The sequence below is a fragment of the Onychomys torridus genome, chromosome 2, assembly GCF_903995425.1.
Source record: "Onychomys torridus chromosome 2, mOncTor1.1, whole genome shotgun sequence".
NCBI classification, from domain to species: domain Eukaryota; kingdom Metazoa; phylum Chordata; class Mammalia; order Rodentia; family Cricetidae; genus Onychomys; species Onychomys torridus.
This window is the reverse complement of record NC_050444.1, coordinates 91,934,080-91,959,906: the sequence shown is the minus strand read 5'-3', so window position 1 is coordinate 91,959,906 and position 25,827 is coordinate 91,934,080. Positions and strand designations below refer to the sequence as shown.

The window sequence follows — 25,827 nt, the reverse complement described above, 5'->3', positions numbered from 1 at the left end:
TCTTTTTATTTAATATTTTAAAACATACATTTACATTTCAATAGGTTATTTTTATTGCTATTATTTATAAACGAGGCCAAATTTCCCAAGTAACTTTACTTGTGTATTGGTAAAATCATGGAAAAATGAAGAAAGAAAATGTTTTCTGAGTCTTGCCTTTACATATACAGCTTTTTACCTCCATTCATACCATTAATTTTCCATAGATACATGTCCACAAGGCAAACTGGTTAAAGGGCTTGGGATTTTTAAATGCATATTGGGAAAGATGCATTTCTTAGTATTATATTTTACATATGTTATATGTAGCTCTAGGCAAAAACCTGGTTTCTTAATTTTGAGTAGGGTGAATAATGGGAAATAATCAAAACACTAAAGAAGTGTTCTGTATGATAGAGCTATAATATAACATGAACTTGACAACCAGGTACAGTAATTAGGAAAGTGTAAAACAGAATACAGTTAAAAATTCTCTTATTTTTTTTTTTTATAATTCCAGAAAAAAAAAAAAACAAAAACAAATGAACAAAAAAACCCAAAAACCAACCATCAAACAATTCCTGGTAGTTCTAGCCTGAGATCAGAAAACAGTTTGAATGGAAAATACCATGTAAATAATCCATATACAGTTGTGTGTGTCTCTTCTACTACATCAATCTGCTATTACAGTTCATCAGTCTACTGTAGTTCATCATCTATTACAAATAGCAACTTTTCTGATGAGGATTAAGAGATGCATTAATCTGTAGGTATAATGATACATCACTAGCTATTGGTTCAGTTCTATGTCCATTTTGCAGAATAATAGTAGGAGCTACCTTACGGCCTATTTAACTATAGCTTCATGCCCTGCCAATGGTGCCATGTATGGATTTCATTTGTGGAACACGATTTTGTTGTTGTTGTTTTGTTTTTTGAGACAGGGATTCTCTGTAGCTTTGGAGCCTGTCCTGGACTAGCTTTGTAGACCAGGCTGGCCTCGAAGTCACAGAGATCCACCTACCTCTGCCTCCTGAGTGCTGGGATTACAGGTGTGCACCACCACTGCCCAGCTGTGGAGCAGGATTTAAATCTAACCAAAAAGTGGTTGGGTACTCACATGACGTTCATGCCACACTTTCATTAATGGGCATATTTTACCAGGCCAGGCATTACTGTAGCTTAAAAGGGTTCACAGCTGGGTAAGATTGATGATTCCTTTCCTTCTCTTTTAGCAAGCAAAGCACCTTCAGGAAGTATGATAAGCCTAAGACAGGCCAAAGAGCTAGTGGCAATCTTTAGCTGCTAGGAGAGGAAGAGTCAGTGTTCTCTGAGACTGTCGCTCCTGTAACACAGATAAGCCCATCACTCTCCAGTAGAATGCCACACATCTAAGCACAAATTGGTCTTGATGGATTAGAAAAAAGACACTAAATTGGGTAAATACTGACAGGGAATAGTTGTGAGAAGTATTCTGGCTAGTTTTATGTCAACTTGACACAAAGTGTAGTCATCTAAAATTAATAAACCTCAATTGAGAAAGTGCCTCCAAAAGATGGCTGCAGGTCATTCTGCAGAGCATTTTCTGAGTTAGTGTTGATGGGGAAGGTCCAGGCCTTTGTGTGTGGTGCCACACTTGGGCTGGTGGTCCTATGTTCTATAAGGAAGCAGGGTGAGTAAGACACAAGGAACAAACCAGTAAGCACCACATTTACATGGTCTCTTCATCAGTTCCTGCCTCCAGGTTCTACATCAGTTCCTGCTTCCTGGTTCCTTCGCTGTTTGGTTTCCTGTCCCGATTTCCTTCAATAATGGAATATGATGTGGGAGTATAAGCCAAACAAACTGTTTTCAGCCCAACTTGCTTTTGGTCATGGTGTTTAATTTCAGCAATAGAAACCTTAACTAGATAGGTAATGTGTGTGTCGGGGGGATGAATACAGTCAGAATGAATTGTACAAGACTGGTAAAGAACTAATAAAAAATAAGAAAAAAGAACCAAAATTAAAAACAATCAATAAACAAATGGCCAATAAACATAAAAAAATGCTCATTATTGTAAACCATAAGGAAAGAACAAATCAAAACTATCAGGTCTTTTCTGATCAAAGTTTGTTTTTTACAAGTTACAGCAAAAATTGTTGGTGAAGCTCTGGAGAAATTAGAACTCTGTACATTACCAGCAAGAACATAAAGTTCTGTGTCAGTATGGATAAAATGCTGATTGTTCCTCAAAAAGTCAAACACAGAATTACATCATCCTGTCATTCCATTCATATGCCAGTCATCTGAAACAGGCACACAAAAAACTAGTAACAAATGTTCACAGCAATATAATTCTAATTGTCAAAAAGTAAAAATGTCAAATATTTTGTCACTAGATGACCAAATGAAGAAAGTGTGTTTTATTAAGGATGTGGTCCTGGTAAGCCAACTCTCTAGAGAAGGCCCATACTCATAATTGCCTTCTACTAATTAAAAAAATAGAATACTTAGTTGGGTAGGTAAAGATATTGGGGTGGATCTAGGAGCTTGGACAGGTGTGTGAGTGTGATTAAAACACATTGCATGAAATTCTCAAAGAATTATAAAATAATTATTGTTTGAAAGGAAAGTGTTGTTTGACCTTCTAGCTGCCCCACAAGGTCTAGATACCCAGTAACGCACTTGGTGTCTCCTCTTCCTATTCCTCTTCACTTTTGACAGGCCCAAATCCTGCCTAATGCTTATTTGGGACACTATACCATTTTTTTTTTCTGGTCTATTTCTGTGTGGGAGTCCTCAAAGCCCTGCCCACAACCCAGACAGGACCCCATGCCTCTTTCTCCAACTCCCTCCTCTCAATATTCTCCAAAGTCCTGGCTAATATCAGCTAAGGGTTTTCTAGATGCCTCACAAGGCCAAAGATCCTGGCAAGTGAATATACACTTTCACTTTCAGGTCCTTACTTCCTTAGGACCCCATAAACCACCATTCACTTCCTGAAAAGGGCCCAAGAATCTACCCCAGGAGACATAGAGACCTAAGAAAGTTATTCACAGGTCAGACTCCCGGCCCTTCCCCAGTCATAGTTCCCAAAGTCCCATCTTTTGTCAGTCAATGCCCCCACATCTCTTCATCTTGCACCTTCCCTGGTGTAGACTACCAAACATCCCACTTGTTACCTATTAGAGATCCTTCAGCTACCATATAAGACTTGGAGACCTTGGCAAATGACCTCCCAGACCTTCCATGCTCAGCATTACCCCAACTTTCACCAGTCACATATTGGGGATCACATATTTCTTATCCCTGCCCAGTTCCCTCTCTGTAATCACCAAAGCCTAACCTGACACCTGCCTAGGACCTCCAGCAATGATAGAATGTTATTAGAAACCCAGACAGCCTACATTGTGGGCCAGAGATCTCATCTCAAAAGATACAACCTACAATATAACTTCAGATGTCCAGGTCCCATTGTAAGAACACAAGAAATAGGGGGGAGGAGATCTCAGAAATAAAAACAAAACAAAGCAAAACAAAAGCCTTATCATTATATTGCCTCCTAGTGAATCACCAATTCCATAGCAATAGTCACTAATGAGGACAACTTAAGTGAACATAGTTCAAAAAATGATTATAAACATGTTCAGAGAATTCAAATGGTTTAAAGCAGACATAAATATCTTAATGAACTTGAATGGGATAGGAATAAACTGACTGAATCCCAGGAAAATACAAATAGCTGACCAGAATAAGTGAAACACTGTATAATTCAAGAATATAATTAAAGATTCAAAAATAAAGAAAACCTCATACTGAAATGAAGCTGGAAATGAAAAATTTAGTAAGTCAAAACATAGTTCAGTAGAAAGCCTTGACAACATAACAAATAATGAAGTCAGAATATTAGGGATTTGAGATTAGAGAAACTGTAACATATAATGAAATATAATAGCAAATTTAAAAAAATAAACAAAATCTTGGAAGACAATGAAGAGACCAAAACTACAAATAATGGGCATAGAATAAGGAGAATTCTAAGGTACAGAAACAAAATCACAGAAAGAATTCTCCAAATCTGGGGAGAGTGATGCCCATCCGGATATGAGGCTTACAGAACACTACATCAACAGGATCAGAAGAACAACTTTCGACATCATTTCATAGTTAAAACTATAAATACACAGAACAAAGAAAGAGTAATGAAAGCTGTAAGAGAGGGTTGTTGTATATAAAGGAAGGCCTATCAGAAGAACTGGTAAGTTCTCAATTGAGACCAATATCCAAAGGGCTGTGGAGAATTGTTTTTATTGAGTTGGACTGTGGGCATATTTGTGGGGGGACTGTCTTAACTAAGTTAACTTATCTGTGAAAATCTTACTCACTGTGGGTGGTACCACTCCTCAGGCAGGGCATCTTGGACTGTATGAGTGAACAGACATCAAGTTGAGTGAAAGTAAGCAAGCAGGCAGTATGTATACATTCCATTTACTTCTCTCAACTGAGGATATGATGTGATTTTTTGCTTCAAGCTCCTGACACTGTGATTTGCTCACAATGATGGACTGTAACCTGGAACTGTAAGATGAGATAAATCCTGCCTCCCCTACATTGACTTTTCAGGATACTTTATCATAACTGAAATGACATTAGAAAAATCTACAGCTAGAAAAATTTTTAACTGGTTAACAAATGGGTCAAGGACCTATGTATCTTTCACCTGTATTTTTTGTTGGTATGTTTCTAACATACTGATTGTAGACAAAAAGTTTTCCCTCTCAACATGCATGCATGTATTTTCTACTTCATCTGTTAAATTACTGACAAAAATAATTTTGTAATTAAAATATTATTTTTTTCTTTGCTGATGACACAGGGATTACATTCAAAACCACCATTTGAAATTCTGCATTTTTATACTTCACTAGAATAAAAATGGACAGCATTTCTAGAAAGAAAATCAGCAAATCATATGGACTATTTACGGGTGTGGTATATCTTAATCATGAAATGTTGTGTTTTCTGGCTTTTATCTAAGAAAGAAACATTGCTGCCTTGGTATCTTCACTATAAACTCATCTAGCTAATTTCTATCTCCTGTTCTCATACATGCCAGAAGGGAGGTCTGCTTTCTCATTATCTCTCTTCCGCTAAATGGCTCTCTGTGCCAGGAAACTCTATGAGGGTGTGAATACATCTGAGAGGTACCTGGACATCTTATGGACAGGCTAGCTGAACTGACTCTGTCAACCTCTGTGCCGTCGTGTAGCAAAGCCTGGTGAGGAACATAAATAGTACTCCACTCTTGCTATACAGGCACACTGCCTTCTTCTTCTTAAGCTCTATGTATAATAAACTCCTTTAGGAACCTAGCCTCCCATTGGACTGTTATTATTATTTTTTTAAATTTATAAGCCAAATATCTAGAGACACTGGCCTGAGATGGCTTTGGTAGTCATTGATTTTCAGGGACCCAAACCTTCCCTTTTTCATTACTCTCAAGGACACCCAATCTTCCCCACATCATTGGTGTGGCAGAGCAGGAACTGAAGGAGGGTGAATACAAGAGCCAAAGCTCTGTTTGTTCTCTGCTTAAATTCACTATTACCTCCAACACACACACACACACAGACACACAGACACAGACACACACACACACACACACACACACACCCTTTCCTGACCTCCAAACTCAGATCCACACTTACATATAGTTCTTCTGTTTCTCTTTGCACCATCCTTTAATTTAACACTCATTCATCTTTTTTCCCTTTCCACCTTTTGTGAGTCTATGATGAAGAGTGTGCTGGAACACCCTCCTTGCACCATGGACATTGAAATTGTGCCTAAGTAGAGAAGCATGAAATTACCAGCAGCCAAAGAGGGCTAGTTAGCACTTTGAGATGGCTGGACTTTGTGAATCCATGGCAGCCCAGCACTGAATCTGGAGCCACTGCACAGATCCACCTGGAGCCAAACAATAAATTGCTGTGTGTTGCACAAACCACCACCAGAAATGAGGAGGCTGCTGTAAGCTGTACAGAAACTATCTTACCACTGTGAACAGCTGGAAGGCACTAGGTGCTAGGGCCTGGCACTCTGGTTTTGTAGTGTCCTAGTTTCTGCTCTTTGTACAACATCTGTAGGTTGGTTTTATTCTTTGGCTGTTATTCCCACTCTCAGAAGAGCTCCACATGTTTTATTTACTTTTCTTCTGCCACAAGGTGCTCTGCTTCCTCCCTGCTCTTGCTTTCACTTTCCAGTTGCTGTTACAGGAACAGGGTCAGGGAAAAGAGCATCTAGACACCATATCTTTATGAGTTCCTTCACAGGCCTTTCCCGTTATGTTCTGTATTTTCTTATTATGGGCACTTGAATTCAAGTTACATGTGGTAAATTAAAGTGTGACTCTTTTAAATCAAGGGACTCTTCTTAAGTGAGAAATTCATCCTTAGCACTATAATGTTTGCCTCTTATCTAGGCTGAGAAACATCACATGGATTAGCTGACTAAAATATTGAAGGAAAGGACATTTAATTTATGGTGGGTCTGGTATGAGAATCAGTTAGAGTGATGTTGTTGAGAATGGTTAGATGTTGGTTAGAGTAATATTGTTGAGTCTGATGGGCTCCTTTTATTCATGATGGCACATGAAAGAAGAGAGGATACAGGAATCAAGGTCTTATCAGTGACAGCAGCTAGCCTGCCAGGTCTTTCCTCATGTTTGCTTAAGAGGCAAGAAGGGAAAAACAATGGAAACTCGCCAGATGATCCTCCAGAAAAGAAGGCAGCAACAGAGATAGGAACTGTGTCCAATATATCTTCTTTTGCTTTACAGACAGGTAGCTGTTTATCTTTAACAAAGGTTCCCACTGGCTGAATCCTTATGTACTGGTAGCTCTTCAACCAACATATCTTACAAAAGATATGTCTGCTATTGTTTTGTACTTGAGCCTGGCCTGAATATAAATCAGATAATAGAGAAAAATGGCCTTCAGATGGAAGTATTACTTTTAATATCATTTTATAATTATATATGTTTTGCAAGGAACAAAAAGGAAAATGGTTTGGGGATCCTTATTTATTCTTTGCTCAATTCAGAAATACATAGGGAGTCATATATTGACCCAGCACTCCAGCATGCCCTTGTACCAGAGCAAGCTGTTAATGGCCTCTTGCAGGTTTGGCCATGCCTTTTGTTTGTTTGTCTGTTTTTTTTTTTTTTTTTTTTTTTTTTTTTTTTTGAGACAAGGTTTCTCTGTGTAATTTTGGTGCCTGTCCTGGATCTCCCTCTATAGACCAGACTGGCCTCGAACTCACACAGATCCGCTTGGCTTTGCCTCCTAAGTGCTGGGATTAAAGCTGTGTGCCACCACCACCTGGCTAGGTTCAGTCACTCTTACGACAAGAAAAAAGTGTCTCAGCCTTAGGATCCCAGGGTTTTCTCAACTATATCTTTTCTGCCTGCCATTGCAGAGACAGGTATTGATCAGACATGGAGACTAAATAAGGGCTATACTATCTTTTCCTTCTAAGATCTGAGACAGAGAAAGGGTAATCTTTGAACAATTTCTGAAGTCCCTAAGAAATATATTTAGGTCTTCCAGGGACTCACTCACTCCTCTGATATGGGCTAGAAGAATGTAGTTACTCCAAAATAAGTCACTGATACTTACTGAAAAGACTTCTGTAGATATATAGGCCACATACGTGGGATGAATGAAAAGAGAAACTCTATAACAGGTGAGGTACAAACCACAAGTGGAAAATAACTTCTCAACTAGGAGACAAGCAGTCCCATAAGATGAGCCTCATGGGGACCTTACAAGCCCCATTGTGGACTGGAGACAGAGGAATTTTCTCTTATGTCTCTTAGAGAGGCGTCAGAGGATTCACTCCAAGACTTTAAGTTTTTCCAAGTCATCTCAAGTCACTGTTAGGCTCTCAAAGAGTCACCCTCAGCCCTTGTAGAAAGATTGGGGGAGACTTTGATTAAATATAGGAACATAGACCCTGCATCTATGGAAAGGTACTTGATCCTGATACTGCCTTATAATTCAATCCACTCCAAACAAGTAGAAAGTAAAAAGGATCCCTTTGGACTTTGAACAAACTTTAGACTACTTTCTTGGAATGACTACTAAGAACTTTTATAATCCCATTGATTGATTGTTTCTCTCAGTGTCTGTGCTACTGGTGTTATATTTAGAAAGTGATCTCTGGTACCAATGCGTTCAAGACTACTTCCTACTTTCTCTTCTATCAGGTTCAGAGTAACTGGATTTATGTTGAGGTCTTTGATCCACTTGGACTTAAGTTTTGTGCACAGTGACAGATATGGATCTATTTGCAGTCTTCTACACATTGACATGCGTTTATGCACCATTTGTTGAAGATGCTTTCTTTTTTCCATTGTACATTTTTGGCTTCTTTGTCAAAAATTATGTAGCAGAGACAATGAGAGAAACAATCAATCAATGGGACCTGCTGAAACTGAGAAGCTTTTGTAGAGCAAAGGACATGGTCAACAAGACAAAGCGACAGCCTACAGAATGGGAAAAGGTCTTCACCAACCCCACATCTGACAGAGGGCTGATATTCAGAATATATAAAGAACTCAAGAAATTAGACATCAAAATGCCCAACAGTCCAATTAAGAAATAGCCTATAGAGCTAAACAGAGAATTCTCAACAGAGGAAGTTCAAATGGCTGAAAGACATTTAACCTTATACCTGTCAGAATGGCTAAGATCAAAAACACAGAAGACAGCTTATGCTGGAGAGGATGTGGAGCAAGGGGAACTCTTCTCCACTGCTGGTGGAAATGCAAGCTTGTACAGCCACTTTGGAAATAAATATGGTGCTTCCTTAGAAAATTGGGAATCCATCTCCCCCAAGACCCAGCTGTAGCATTCTTGGGCATATACCCAAGGAATGCTCAATCATAGCACAAGGGCGTTTGCTCAGCTATGTTCATATCAGCATTGTTTGTAATAGCCAGAACCTGGAAACAACCTAGATGCCCTTCAACTGAAGAATGGATAAAGAAAATATGGTAAATATACACAATGGAGTACTAATCAGCAGAGAAAAACAATGACATCATGAGGTTTGCAGGCAAATGGATGGATCTAGAAAAAATCATCCTGAGTAAGGTAACCCAGACTCAGAAAGACAAATATGGTATGTACTCACTCATAGTAGGATACTAGATGTAAAACAAAGATGACTAGACTGCTACACAACTCCAGGGAGGCTACCTAGAAAATGGGACCCTAGGAAAGACACAGGAATTGCCCAATGACAGAGAAATAGATGAGATCTACATGAACAACCTGGATGACAGTGGGAGTAATGAAGGGCAAGGTTCAAGGTGTTAGGGACCAAGATTTCAGGAACCAAACATGAACCATGGAAAGTAGTAGCTAAGCCAGAGAACAAGTCATAAGCCCACCGCCCTTCCCCAGAGCAGTAACACCTGTTTGCTAACTGGAGGCCCCCAAGATGAGAACATTCCATAGCCAGGTGCCATGGCAACCAAATGTAAAGAGCATTCCATGGTCAGGTAGCCTAGCAGCAGAACAAATGGCCCCTGACCAGTGACCTTAGCAGACATCTTGCAGTTGCATGACCTGCATGTCTCCTACGTTCTGCACCCCTTCCACATCCCTTCCCCTTCCCTCCTTCTGGCCCCTTCCCCTCCTATGCTATATAAGCCATGTGGAGAGAAATAAAGATTGGTGGCTTGATCAGAATTTTGTCTTGCTGTCCATCTCTTGTGTCCCCTGTCTCTCATTCGCTCCCACAGGTGGGTCACCCCCATTGAAACCCCGCTTGCTGGGTCATCTGGCTCCCAACGTGGGGCTCAACCCTTGCCTCTTCGGGAGTTGAACATCCTTCTCCAGGAAAGTTCAGACATCTGGTGGAGATTTGAAGCAATCGCCCGTCGAGATTGCCCGACTCGGTGCCCTGATGATCCAGGGGAAAGCGGGAAGGACAAGGTGAGTCTGAGCTATAGACTTCACCCTGGGACAGGGAACTTCTCAGGACTTGTTCCTAAAGGGCGTTAAAAATGCCCTCCAGACATGAGGGATAATGGTTCGTAAAAAAAGTACTTCATAAAATTCTTTAGTCACTTAGAGGACTATTGTAACTGGTTTCCCCAAGAAGTGATGATTAATGAAAAATGCTGAAAAAAGAGAAGGCAGCCAGCAGCTCTGGCAGGGTGTGAGTTGTGCGGTGTGTGTGTGTGTGTGTGTGTGTGTGTGTGTGTGTGTGTGTGTGTGTCTGTGTGTCTGTGTGTGTGCACGTGGTGAGAGGCGGAGGGCCGAGAGAGCTGGGAGGGCAGAGGAATGAGAGCTTGCAGTGCCTTTCCGCGCCTCCTTCACCTGGGTGGAAAGAGCCGAGCCTGCCAGAGCACTCTGTTAAAACGGTGTGGCGGCGGAGTCTGGTTGGTGATGAAGTGACTCTGTTGAACTTGCCACCCTCCATTTTTATGTCTGCCCTGGTCATCATCGGCCTCGAAAGTATCTCCACAAATGTGGGGGAACCGGAGAGCTTTTTGGCAAGTCCTGGGGATGTGAAACTACGGGCAATACCTATTGGCACCCCTCTTCTTCTTGGGATTTTATTAGTTACCAGTAATTATTCCATTGGACATAGTAACACTTATCATGGCACCCCTGATTGTTTCTCCTGGTGCCACACCCTAAAAGTTACCTTCACCGAGGCTGGGAAGGTTCATTCGGCCTGGGAGGCTAGCCTCATTTGGGGCTTTTGCCTATATTAGTAAGGAAGAGATACAGGAGTCACCTTTGTCATTAAACTTTTAAAACAGCCTGTTAATTCCCCTAATGCTGTTGCCATTGGTCCCAACTCTCTTCTTGGCAACAATGATCTTTTTACAACCAATATATCTCAGACATCCACAGGTTTTTCTCCCACGTTCCCACCTCCCCCACCAACTACCAAAGATATGATTACCACCCTTATCTCAAAAACCTACCAGGTACTTAATACCTCCAAGCCTGATTTGGTTGACTCCTGCTGGCTTTGCTATCATTCTGCCCCACCTGAAGGAGTGGCTGTTGATTTAGATCTCTCCCTAACCAGTGACCCACATGATTGTCGCTGGCAACAGCCACCCACATCTTGCCTTACACTCTCCCAAGTTATGGGCTCAGGCCGCTGCCTTGTCACCCGAAGCGAGGCGCTATCATTCCCCCTGTTTACCAACCACTTTGTAATGTCACAGACAACCTAAGTACTTCCCTTAAGTCTGGATATCTTCTCCCTGCCAATGATACTTGGTGGGCCTGTACTGATGGCCTAACACCATGCATTTCTCTTCATTTAAACAATCCCTCTTCCCCCTTATTTTGCATATTGGTTCAGCTTAACCCTAGGCTAACCTATTTTTCTCCAGATCAATTCTCCTGAAGATGGGAAGAGAAGACTCTGGCAGAGACAGCTGCCCTTGCACTTCCCCATGGCTCGAAAAAGGAGCCTGTGACTGCAGTCACTTCAGCAGTCCTCCTGGGGGTGGGGGCTGCAGGGGCCTGTACGGGCATAGCCTCCCTGGTCTTATCTAATCAAAATTATTTAGAGCTTAGAATTTCCATAGATGAAGATATAGCGCAGCTTGAGCGAGGCATTTCCGCCCTTGAATCCTCCCTCAGCTCCCTTTCAGAGGTGGTCCTCCAAAACTGCCAAGGGCTTGACCTCCTCTTTTTACAGCAAGGAGGCCTCTGTGCCACTCTTTAGGAAGCATGTTGCTTCTATACTGATCACACAGGAGTAGCAAGAGATAGCATGGCCAAGGTCCGTGAAGGCTTAGAGAAGTGCAAAAAAGAAAGGGATAAAAAACTAGGTTGGTTCCAAAATTGGTTCTCTGCATCTCCCTGGCTAACCACCCTCCTGCCCTCCCTCCTGGGATCCTTGGTTGGCCTCATTCTTGTCTTGATATTCGGCCCTTGGGCTTTGTCTCGACTAACTCAATTTGTGAGCAGTCAGCTGGCTGAACTTCAGGCAAAACAAATTCAGGTTCATTCTCTAATGATTGGAACAATGAAATTGTACTTGTTCCAAATATCCCAGTAATATTTGTTATTTAGCCTGGGTTTCTCTTATATCAAAGCATCATTGTCCTTCACTGATGAGCAATGTTTGCTACTGTGTGCTTCCTAAGGCCAAGACTATGTTAAGCAGCCCCCAAGGACATCCAACGGTTTTGTGGCACTAACTTTTGGCTCAGACTACTCCCAGAGTAAATCAACAGACATATTTGAGGATTTTCTTGGATGTAAGGGTGACAAATAAAAACTCTAGATTACCTTGCTAAACTTATGCTATGACATTACTATACCCCAAATCTTGTCCAGTGATATGATCATCTACTATTCATTTCTATTCCATTTATAAGTCTAGAGGATACCATTTGACTTATCAAAAATCTCACTAAATATACTCAAAAGGGTTTAAAACCATAAAACTTCAGATATTTCCACAGCAACTTAAGCCAACACTTGTGCCATCATCAAGATTGAATTCCTAATAATTCTGTTAATGTGTCATATGATCTATAAAATCCACAAATACAGATTCAGAACATGCCAGACATCATCATGCAATTAGGTAAAAAACTCTGGAGATGGATCTCTGGCTCTTCATAGTGAGAAGGGTTATGCTGGATTAGCGTTAATAGTAATTCTAGTAATCTCTGGATCTTGTATACTACAGAGATGTTTTAATTTTATCTCCTAGCATTTAGAGTCAATCCACATGCAGATAGATGGTCCTATTATAATCTAACTCCATCTAACTCAGCCTCCTTGATCATTCTTCAAGGCTTAAACAGAAGCCCCAAATCCCTCTGTGCCCAAATGATTTGATACTCATTTATCTACCTCCTCTTGCTTTCACTCTTTTTCCCTCAGACCTCTATGAAGGCACCAAAGAATTCCCTTTCATGCCACACCTGGTTATGGCACAAAGGGAATCACTGATGCAGTTTCATGGCCCTTAGATACACTCAGTGGAGTGGTATCCCAACTGCCATATCCAATGACCCAATTTAACTCCAAGAATTAAGACTGATCATTCTTTAAATTATTAGCAATAATTACTGTTGCCTGTTTGGGGGAAATTTATAAGAACAGGATGTAGAAACTGGTCAGGGAGTTTTAGGGTAGGGGACCCCAAAAATGAATTTTTTCCTTGGCTAAAGCTGGAAATCACCTTGGCCCTGTTGGGAGTTCTGCCCTGACCAGAGGCTAGAAATTTCAGGAAGGTCTTTCTTCTTAACTCTCTTTCCCTGAATAATCATTCATCCCTGATTCTATATGTAAGGGTGAGAGTCTAGGACCTAGACAGATAGGGAAAGGGACCACAGATACTGAGGATGGCAAATGTCCAGCATCTTCCTGAACACCCTGACATGAGATAAAGGCCTGGAGGGCTTTTTCTTCTGTTAGCAAGGCCCCTCCTCTTCCAGATGACAGGCCCAGGCTGCTCACATATGTTTAAGGTAGGTCCTGAACATACTTACCTGAAGCTGTGGCTCATCAGCTCCCCAGTCTCTAAGTGACAACTCAAAATTATGGCAGGGGGACCTGCTCTTTACCATTATAACACACATTTTTTCTGACACTGTGGGCACCAGTTTTCCTTTCTTTGTTTATGCGAATAGACCACAAAGTAGAGGAAATGGGAACCATTTCAGGCTGCCCAAACCATTTAAAACTCCTGGCCCTCCATGGAAAATGGGGATTTTGGTCCACTCTCTTATTTGCAGTGCATCTTCCCCATGCTCTGTGTGTGTGTGTGCAGTATGCATGCTTTGTTGATTATCATAAAAGTTGTTACCTGTTTCTGCTTGCTGTGTCTGAGATTTTCCTTTCCTTTTAATTCTTTAACTGGCAGAGAAAATAAACCTGAATAAGACCTCCTAGATATAGATGATAATAAGGATATGATCAAACATGAAAGACACCTCTGTACCCCCAACGAGTCAACTAAACTGACAAGTTCATTTGCCTCCTTGCTGTCATTCAATAAACCAGTGGTTCTCAATCTTCCTAATGCTACAACCCTTTAATACAGTGCCTTATGGTGTGGTAACCCCCAACCATAAAATTATTTTGTTGTTACTTTATAACTGGAATTTTACTACTGTTATGAATGGTGATGTAAATGTCTGGTATGCAGGATATCTGATATGTGACCCCCAAAGGGATTGTGACCCACACAGGTTGAGAACTGCTGCAATAAACCCTTATTAGCTCCGAGTTGGCTCTATGGTATCTTCCTAGGCTCCGCTTTTTTTCTCTTAAGATCCAATTTAGTAGTCTATACTAAATTAAACTTCCTTCTGAATTCATTCTCTCATTGTCCCTCAATCTCACTGGGTGGCTTTGGTGACCACTGATTTCCCAGGACCCTAGTCCTCCTAGCTTATCTGAAGCTAGCCAACTTTTGTCTCTCTCAAGTCTACTCCACTTTTTCTGAATCATCTTTTCCCTACTTCCCTATCATCTGCACATCCTTCCTTAGGAATACAAGACTCCCTACCCTTTCACTGTCACCCAGAAATCATGGAAAGCCTGACTATAAACACATACTATGGACTATTTATTAATCATATGGCATAGATAAGTCCCCTTCTGGGATCCATTATGAGGAACACACATTTGTTTAGCCCATGCTATAAGGACCTTAACTTGCTCAAAATCTTCTTGAGCCATAGTCTTGAACTTTTTAACCATAACATCATTTAAAAGTGGTTGAGTGTTGCTCAAGTGTGACTTTATAGACTATGGAAATTAATATTAGAAAAATGATGTTCTTATGTATGGCACTAAGCAGCTTGGTGAGGAACCAAGGCATACCAGGGCTTTTGTCTCAAAGTAGAAATAGAGCAACAATTTGAATCTCTATTATATTTCCAGGAAAAAATACTGCACTTCATAAAATGAGCTAAATTTGGAACATCACCCAATGACAGAACTGATATACACTGTTGTTACCACTGAAATGTTTGCACTGAGGAACACTGTACTCCACCATGAGCTGTATTAAGAATTAGTTAATACAGAATGTACAGAATGCACAGTGTTAGATTCTTGTGATAATAATATAATATATGGAAAACAAAATTCATATAAATTTCATTAGGAATAAAGCATTTACCCTCTTTATAGTGATGTAAACTTCTGGGTAGCACATAAGTGGTCAGAAAGTATCAGAATTCCAAAAGCAAGAACAGCTCCACAGAATAGCACCGAAGGTAATAAAAAAGAATCTTTGAAGATACTATGGAGAGTTGTCTGCAGATCTTGCTTAGGCCTTTATTGTGTCTGCTGAGCTGCTCTAGGCATCTCTTTACTTTTCCAAACCAAACAGAAGTGCTTCTTTCTGGAAATTAGTTGCTTTGCAGTTTGGCTTAGCTCACCCAATACTACGTTTATAAGTAAAAATTGAACTTCAGCTTTTCAGCAGCCTCTTAAGTACTGTAGTTCAGCAGTAGTAGGCTGTTACTGTTCTTAAATGGTAAAGTTGATGATGAACAAAGAATTAATTAGCAATGCTACAATGATGCTTTTATGAATTACTTCTAATTTAGGATATTAACCCATTTTCTGCATTTATGCTGAGTGTTTTTCTCATTCATTGTTTGTTGATGGGTCTGTCATCCCTGGGTGAAGAGTAATTAAAGGAGAAGGTTGCTCTAGAGGATTCATAAGCAGGTCCTATTACTTCATGGACCATAAAATAAATTTGAAGCTGGGCAGTGGTGGTGCACACCTTTAATCCCAGCACTCAGGAGGCAAAGCCAGGTTGATATATGTAAGTTCAAGGCCAACCTGGTTTACAGAGCTAGTTCAAGGACAGCAAGGCTACATAAAGAAACCATGTCTTGAAAAGCCAAAACAAACAAAACAACCAAAACAACAACATTTTAGGCTAATACATTGCTACTAACTAATATATTCCAACATACTGAGCCACATGAAAGAATGGACTTCCCCCACAGGGATAGAGGTGTGGGAAAGAGACACTGAATCTGTGCGAGTGATAGAAGGAAAATTGTTTGAATCATGGCCATGAAACTTCAGAAACGAAGGAAGAAGAGAGGAAGTATGTTAACAGTGGGCAGCCAAAGATGAGGAATGGACGATGAGAAGAACCTATGAGGCCACAACACCACATTGCTCTGTCAGAGACTTTACCAGCAGTAATGTAGTGTAAGAAAATGTGAAGCCTCATATCAGGTCAAAAGAATTGAATAATCTTTCTTTCTTTCAGGTGTATGAGAAGCCTCCATTCCCAAATTATATATAGATTAAAATCTGTTTTTGCTGATGGTCAACACTCTGTTAACAAAATTTAAAATAATTCAGTAGCTTCTATGTGCATGCCTGAGCTGATGCCCTGGTTTAAAAGGACTCATGTTTATGCTTCTTCTCTTTCAAATCATTTTTTAAAAATTATTTTTTCTTCTCTCATACAATACATCCCGACTGTACTTTCCCCTCCCTCCACTGCTCCCCATTGCCCCTGATCTCCCCTCTCCTCCAGATCCACTCCCCGTCTCCCTCAGAAAATGACAGTTGCATTCTGAGATGAGCTTTTGAGTGAAATTGTGCCTATCTGCAAATGCAAAAATAAAAACACTTGTCTCTCTCTATCCAAAGAGCTTTGCAATGTATTTGAAAAGTGTGTTATGTATTTCTTTGTTCTGCAGTAACAGAAGTATAACAAGTTCATGAAGTTGCTACCTTATTTGAACATGGTGTGTGTGAAGTCCTACATCTGTGTTCCAAGGCCACTCATATTTGGATCTAGAATAAACCATTTTTTTTTATTCCTTTACATTGAAAGCTGCCTTTTTTCATAAACATGAACATAAGCACCCATACCTACATACATATATTTTCAGGGTTAGTATCATAATGTGGCTTGGAGCAGTTTTTCAGTTTTAAAAATGTTCTATCTATAAAGCTCTACTGCTGAAGAAAACACTTACTTATGTCATTGAACACAGAGAAGTTGAGCTGGTGCCTAACTACAACCTTTGCCCCTATTGACTAGCATTTATGATGCTGGGAGTTACTCTCCATGCTACCAGAGGAAAACAGTAATCATTAATATCACCTAGTTACAAACCCTGTAACATACAGCATCAACCTAGGTGCAAGATATACTGGTACAATAGTGCACAAATGTTATGAAAGTAACTCCCCACTTATTGATTGGATTTAAAGTTTACTCCATGAGATGGAATCTATATGGGATACAGCTGAAGTAGCTAACAACCTGAGACTAGATAGGTCATGGATGTAGGGGAAAGCTACTACTTTTATTCTACTAAAGGTATGTATTCAGAAAGACATTGCTGATGTATTTATTGCTTGTATATATTATATATGGTTATTGTACTTATTGTATATAGTTTTTATTATATTAGTTATAACTTTAAAAAATTTTTTTATTAGACAAGAAAAGGGGAAATGTGGTGATATTTTATTTGTGCTTTCATAAATAAAGCTTGCCTGGACATCAGAGGAAAAAGGCCAGCCTTTATAAGTAAACAAAGAAGTCAGGCAGTGGTAGCACATACCCTTAATCCTATCACTTAGCAGGCAGGATCTATGTGTATTCAAGGCCACACTGCAAACAGCCAGGTGTGGTGGCACAGGCCTTAATTCCAACACTAGTTAACCGTGAAGGTCTGGAGTTCTGTACAGACAGACAGAAAGCGATAGTGCTGTGTAAAAAGAGGAAGTGATGTAGCTGGACAGAGAGCAAATGAGATGACAGATGTGCATGGGTCTGCTGGAAGTAACACACATTTGGAAGCATAGACCCACTGCTTCACAGAGTCAGCAATGAGCACGGTTCCCCCAGAGCTAGTGGTAAATGTAGTTTGGCCATGTTGGAAAGCTGAGGTGGGCGGAGTCAGCAGCCAAAGCTGCCATTTCAGTCCTAGTTATGCTGCAGTTTAAAGCAATAGATTCACAAGACAGATTCAGATGGGATAAACCCTAAACAGTTTACAGTGTACATAAAAATGTATATAGGTTTGGAAGTGAGAGGAAAAGGAATATAGACCATTATATAAAGAAATAGAAAGTTTTAAAAAATAAAGTCTTTAAAGAGACATTAAAAGTAATATAATAAACCACATAAAGAAGGAAATCACACACAGTCTGGATTATATTGTCTTTGGGATTTTCAACTGCAGAGAGACATTTGATTGTAAAAGCTGCTGAGTTAAATCAATATGTATATTTTAAAGTTATCTTGACCTCAAAATTTATGTCTAAGGATTTGTTGCTTTGGAAAAGAGATTCTGCTTTTGTTTCCACTGAAGATGAGAAGCTATGGATTTGTTCCAGGTTAATTGGATCAGATTTGATTGAGCCAGACCTCCTGAACCTTAACAGATAGTACCTATCAACAAAGGTTACAGACGGTCTTATCAGGACTTGACCATAATTCTTAATTTTCTTACGCTCCCCATAAGTTTGCTAGCACCCTCGATCAACAGGAAGTAGTATGAGAAGCTATGCCCCAATTTCCAAAATATAGTTTATAAATGTTTATTTTTATTTAAAGGGGGTTGATTATAAATGCAGTGTCTTTCTAAAGAAGAAAAGGGGATAGTATAGATAGGATAGGATGAAAGAGTAGAATATTGAACCTATTTTTAAAGAGCAACAACTTGTTTAAAGTTAATTTATTATATTGTATGTATATTTCTACTCTTGTTTAAGGTATTATGTTTGTGCAGCTCCTTTGAAATTGTAATGGGTAATTAAGAAATACAGATTTCTAATTAGTCTTTTATAGTAGTCACACTTATAATCGTGTTAGTTAAGTTTTCTAGGTATATATAGATATAACTCAATTAGGTGGGTAATCTTCAAACACTTCAAAGACCCACAGAATATGGCATTTAAAATGTTTTAAAAACTTAGACTTTTCTGGACAATGAGACATGTCTGCTCCTGGCAGCATCAATTACTTCAAGGAAGATGATTGGTACCAAAACCACTCCATATGGAGTTTATCTTCTTCATGGAAAAAGTTAGCCATTTGAGCTAGAAACTATTCTTGCCTGGACTGCTTGACAAAATGTTGTATAAACTGGACATGCAGGACCCATAGGAAGGTGACCATTGAACTTTGCAAGGCAAGATGATCCTTCAGGTTCCTGCTTCGCAGAAGAAACTGCCAGACATTCTACAGGACACAGAGAGAAGCGACTGAGAGACTCTAGGCCTATAAGCTGAAAAAGGATGCCCCAACATTGTAGAGGAACTTTGGGTAACTGTCCAGGTAGCCAGCTATCTCTGTCATTCTAGATTTTTGGAAGTTGCTTATAATGCACTTCCTATTTACTTGGGTAATATTATATCCTTCTGAGGTCTTTGATATAGTTGAAGACTAAATAGTTATAATTTTCCTTGGTTACGATAAAAGATAAATTAGATATGAAACATTAGACTCACAAATATAGGACAGATAAAATATTTTCTTTAATTTTGCCAAATACAAATAGACTAGATACTGTAGCTATAATTCTCACTTGATAACTGTTCTATTATATTTAATTTTACTATGTTAAATTTAAAACCTTCCTTTGTGTTTAGACAGAAAAGGGGAAGTGCTGTGGGACAATGCTTTTGTACACTGGTTTAATAAAATGCTGATTGGCCAGTATCCAGACAGGAAGTATAGGTGGGGTAAGCAGCCTAGGAGAATGCTGGAAAGAGTAAATCAGTCAGGAGTTGCTAGCCAGACACAGAGGAAGCAAGATGACAAGGCAGAACTGAGAAAAGGTACCAAGCCACGTGGCTAAACATAAATAAGGATTATGGGTGAATTTAAGTGCAAGAGCTAGTCAATAATAAGCCTGAGCTAATGGCTAAACAGTTATAATTAATATAAGCTTCTGAGTGATTATTCTATAAGCGGGCCATGGGACTGTGGGGGCCTGGTGGGATCAGAGAAAACTTCTGACTACAAAGGTACATAGCAATAAAATGACTCCTAATGACATATTGCTATATTCATAAATCAGTGCATTGCTTAACCCTCATTAGAGAATCTTCTTCATGAAGTAGATGGCAATTAATATAACTGGACAATGTATGAGAGTAAGGGACTTTGGAGTATTCAGTCCTAAGTTGGATATTTTCATCAAACCTCTCACCTTAAGGCTCAGGGATATATATGGAAAAAGAGGCAGAAAAATTATGAGAGCTAGAGATGATGGATGACTCCAAAGAAACAATGTTCTCCAAACACTACAGGACTGATGTGCATATGGACTCACAGAGATTATGATAACATGTATAGGACCTAAGCAGGATCATGCCAGATGTAATCTCAGCACTGAGAAGGAGAAGTGGACACAGGGTCTCACCCCTAACAAAGAAGGTGCTTACAATTGATACCCACTGACAAAGAAAAACAAGTTTTCTTCCATCCCAGTGGAGTGGTACTGGGTATATCAACCACTCCAGGACAGGTCCCAGGCCCTGGAGTAGGTGGTTATCACAAAACAAACTCCATGGATCACTAATCATTTCATCAGCTTCATTTCATGTTCCTGAAATACTTCTTTGAGTGAAATCAACATTCTGTGATGGTCATGGTTATCCCAAGGTTGATTGAAGAAGGATGAGAAAGATGGGGCTGCCTTGTGGAGAAAAGACAAATTACACATGGAATTGTAATTCTAAATTTCTACACAGATGGAATCTAGACAGAAAAATAAACTTAAGAATCAGGCAGGTTGAACACTTTGCATGAGAAATGCAGAGTCACAAGTTGTTATTGCTTTGGGACATCATTACACTATATGGTGGTTTGAATAGACACCCCCCACTCCCGAACCCCTCACATACACACATGTTTGAATGCTTGGCTTATAGGGAGTGGCCTATTAGGAGAATTGGCCTGTTGGAGTAGGTATGGTCTTGTTGGAGGAAGTATGTCATTGTAGAGGCAGGCTTTGGACGTCTCACATATGCTCAAGTTATGCCCAGTGACAGTCTCCTTCCTAGCTGCAAATCAAGTTGTAAAACTTTCAGCTTCTTTTCTAGCACCATGTCTGCTTGCATGCTGCCATGTCCCATCATGATGATAATAGACTAAACCTGTGAAACTGTAAGCCAGCCCCAATGAAATGTTTTCCTTTATAAGAGTTGCCATGTCAAATAGGAAGAAACAAAGTGCTAGAGAGGTCCCCAGAAATCCACAAAGATACCTCCACTGTAGACTACTGGCAATGGTCGAGAGAAAGCCCGAATTGACCTACTCTGGTGATCGGATGGCCAAACCCCTAACTGCTAGAAATCTCATCCAATGACTGAGAGAAGCAGCAGATGCAAAGATCCACGGCCAGGCCCCAGATGGAGCTCCGGGAGTCCAATTGTCAAGAAAGAGGAGGGATTGTATGAGCGAGAATTGTTGAGACCAAGATTGGAAAAAGCACCGGGACAAATAGCCAAACTAGTGGAAACACACGAATTATGAATCAATAGCTGTGGAGCCCCCAACTGGATCAGGCCCTCTGGATAAGTGAGACAGTAAATTAGCTTGAACTGTTTGGGAGGCACCCAGGCAGTGGGACCTGAACCTGTCCTTAGTACATGAGCTGGCTGTTTGGAACCTGGGGCTTATGCAGGGACACTTTGCTCAACCTGGGAGGAGGGGACTGGACCTTCCTGAGCTGAATCCCCAGGGGAGTCTTTGCACTGGAGGAGATGGGTCTGGGCTGGAGGGAAGGTGGGGGGACGGGAAGAGGGAGGACAGGGGAATCCATGACTGATATGTAAAATTAAATTAAATTATAAAATAAAACAAAAAGAGTTGCCATGTTATGGTGTCTCTTCACATCAACAGAAACCTTAACTAGGACATACCAGGATATAAAGGGACTCTATTAGTTGAGTTTTTAGTGTCAGCACCTGGGCTCTTGAAGCCCTTAACAAGCCATGCTCAGCAATCTATCCTCAAGAGTCCAATTAAACAAACAAATAATAGTAAAACCCACAAGGGGGATTTATTCAATGATGCCACATTGGGAAGAAAAACAAGGAGATCTAGTTCATAGCCCCACAAGTCCATCTTTATGTACCTTATATGAATTTTGGGTTTACATAGAGGACCGGAGGTTGAAGACTGAAGATGAAGACTGGATAAATTCCAACTGCATGTAGCCTATTATTTCAAAAGTCCGATAGACAGAAGAAGGTGAAAACGTCCTTTTCTATGGAAAGAATTACCAATTTGAGGTTGAGGTTAAAGTGACTGGGAAATCTGTCATCTTGACACTGCCTGCTATCTAGAGTTTCTGTGAGAAACTATATCTCAAGAAAAAATGTTAAGGGGAAGCCAGGCAATGGTAGCATTTAATCTCAGCACTCTGGAGGCAGTGGCAGACAGATCTTTGTGAATTCGAGGCCAGCCTGATCTACAAAGAGAGTTCTAGGACAGCCAGGGCTATTCCACAGAGAAACCCTGTCTTGAAAAGCTCCCCCCCCCAAAAAAAAAAATCACAAAACAAAACAACAAAAAGCAAAACAAAACAAACAAACAAACAAAACAAAACAAAACAAAAAACTGTTAAGAGAAAGCTAGCTTAAATTCAGAGTCTTAATAACTTTACTTGGCATGCATTAAAAAATTACTTTGACATTAGCAGGGTGTGTGTTTGCCTTACTTGGTATCTCAGACAAGCAGTGTGGTGCGATTCTTCCTTGAAGTAAGTGAGAGAAATTATATGAAGAAGATAAAAGAAGAGCAGGTCAAAAGTAAAAAAGGAGAATGAGGATGAAGAGGATGAGAAAGGGCAACAGCAATGATAGCCACAATGGTGATGCACAAATATTAATTATCACTTAATAATATGAAAGGTTTTGAGTTGAAGTAGAAACTAAATACTTAGCTTTCATTGAACTATCAGGCATGTTGGGGATGTAGTTTAGTTGGTAGAATGCTTGTCTATCGTGTACAATGCCCCTGATTAGACTCTTATCACTGCATAGTATCATGGTGTAATGATCATGGTATCATAGTGCATGCCAGTCATTCCAGTGTTCAGGAGACAGAGGCAGGAAGAAGAGACATGTAAAGTCATCCCTGACTGCATACAACATCTGAGGGTACCCTGGGACAAAAGACAGCCTGTCTCAAAACTAAACCAAGCCAAACCAAACTGATAAAAAGCTAACAGAATACCTGTAGAAACAATAGGCTTGGGAATTAAGAGGCACAAAATGGAGGATCAGTGCAGATGTACTTGTGGAGAATTGCTTATAATCATCCATTTAATTTTGAGTACTATAGAAAACCATTCTTTCCATCAGGATTTTCTGCAATGATGAAAATCTTCTTAGTCTCCGATGGATATAGTGGCCACCAGCCATAGGTGGTTACTGAGTACTAGAAATCTAGCTATGGTGACTGAGAGATTGGGATTTAATTTTAATGAATTATAACTGAATTTCAAATAGCCACTAAAAGTAATTGTCTTACTTAACAGTGCATGTTTTGCACCATTAGTTCTTTCATAAGTAATTTTAGAAATACTGTTTTTTGTTTTTGTTTTTGTTTGTTTGTTTTTGATATAGGGCTTCTCTGTGTGGTCCTGGCTCTCCTAGAGCTCACTCTGTAGACCAGGCTGGCCTCAAACTCACAGAGATCCACCTGCCTCTGCCTCCCAAGTGCTGGGACTAAAGGTGTGCACTACCACTGCCTGGCTTAGAAATATTTTGAATTCACAGAATTTCCTCATTCCTCAGAAAGGAGACTTCTAGACTGACGTGGTGGACTTACCTTCAGGAACAGGAACTTCCTCTTCCTGTTCACTGGGGGAAGGAAGCAGGGGCTGCAAGGGCTCCATGTTAATGATGAGCTGTTTGTGCAAGGAGTGAGAGCTGCGGCTCTGACTCATGGTGACTCTAAAAATAGACATAAGCAAACAAATTAGCATCCACGGAAAATGCTGGCCCACCCTCTGGATGCAGAAAGAGATTAATGCTAATAGCAAAAGTGTTCCTAACATTTAAGACACATGTTTCTCCTTGTCATTAGACTCCTGAGAAAAGTCTACAAATTCTGTTCAACTCAGTGAAAGAAAATAAAGTTCCCCAAATGTCATCTGACAGATATGCTTGGCGACAACACACAAATTTTAAATAGACACAAGGAACACACCAGAAATTTTCCTAGCACCAAATTAGACAGGAAGAAATGTAAATGACAGTGGCCCAAAGCCACTGGACCACCCCCACCAATTGTGCTTGGACAGAGGACACAGATGACCTGCAACTGTGAGCTCTCTTCATGTTTTCAGATGTTCAATGTTTAAAATTTCCATATACTCCCTCCTTACCAGACAGCCATAAAACTCAGTTCTGGTTCTCCTCTGGAAAGGCATGTACACAATAGAAGCTATGACAAGTAACAGATGGCAAGGAAACTGTTAGTGTCTCATTAAAAGTGTTGATAGGCAGCTAGAGGTCCATTTGCACTACCTGTGGTTGGCAGAACAGCTGTGGACCCCTCACAGAGGGAAGGGGAAACCTGAAGGTCTACATTAAGTGCTTAACTGTCTCCAGTTTCCTGTCAAAACCAAACCCACCAGTCTTTTGAAAATGCTGTCAGTGTCTCCTCCTTGAAGCCTTCTCCTTGTTGGTTTCTCACAACAGGGATCCACCCTTTTAGTCTCTCCTTCTTTTTCTCATACTTCTCACTCTTCTTCCACAATTCAGCATGTTTGTGACTTCTGTCAGTTTGCAATCATTATTGTACTGGTCAGCCACACTCTGAAAAGACTGCTGGTCATTCTTAAGTGCCTTACTGGGGTCTCACTGGGTAACTTCTTATAGGGCTTAAACCCTTAATCTGAAGTAAACTGAGTACAACCTTAGCTTGACATAACCTGGAATTTCAGATTGCCAAGGATTTTCTCAGGCTGGACATTTCTGTTAGGATTTTCACGGGAAGATGTAGAGTAGGATGTCTATTTGCATCTTGCACTGAAAACTATCACAGCTGCCACTGGCCGCATAGGAAATTGTTTAACCACAGAGTCATTTCTTCTTTTATTTCATTCATAGAAACTGATGTTGGAACTGATGAATATATATTAGATGATCTGTTTGTTTTGATGATTGGTAGCTCTCCCATTAAGGAAGTCACCATCTAGAAGTAACATTTTCACTTTTTAAAAAATCTGAGACACATTATGAAATACATTTTGTATCACCTATCCTCCTCCCAACATTCTTCATTTGGATGTTGAGTATTTTGATACTCTTTTAAAATTGCATTGTCCAACGACTGCTTGGTTCTAGAACAGGCTGTTACCTTTTCTAGACAGGTCTAGGACCTATCCTAGTCTAGGACAGTTCTATTACAAGAGTTGATATTCCAAGTGTAAGTCCGTCTTGGTACTGGGTGAAAGGTGGGGGTAACTTGGCTCCTATACATAGGTTAATGTTGCTTCATTGTAGTAGAGGTCCATGACTTATGGTTATGCCTTGAGTTAGGACAGATGACTCTTGTAGGGCATTACAAACCTCAGAGTTTAAATAATATGACAGAGAAGGGCACAGTTTTCCCATTAAGTGAAAGACTTAGATAAATCCAAAGGCAGAGTTGGGGATTTAGCTCAGTGGTAGAGCGCTGGCCTAATAAGTGCAAAGCCCTGGGTTTGGTCCTCAGCTCTGGCAAAAAAACAAACAAACAAAAAACAAAAAAACCCCAAGGGCATTTCCCACAGCACAAAATTCTCAGGCTCAATACCCTAGGAAAGCTTGGTAACTCCAGAGACAGATTAAAGAAAGTTAA

The 25,827-nt window shown here is 40.2% G+C and overlaps 1 protein-coding gene across 3 annotated transcripts in view; it reads right to left on the bottom strand.

Moving 5' to 3' along the window:
* The window catches only part of Frmd3 (FERM domain containing 3), a 220,515-nt gene that overhangs the window by 14,361 nt on the left and 180,327 nt on the right, over positions 1-25,827 (bottom strand). For all 3 annotated transcript variants that reach the window (XM_036179147.1, XM_036179146.1, XM_036179145.1), the window contains exon 13: positions 23,809-23,933. In XM_036179147.1, coding sequence (XP_036035040.1) covers positions 23,809-23,933 — 125 coding nt within the window. The remainder of the gene's footprint in view (positions 1-23,808; positions 23,934-25,827) is intronic.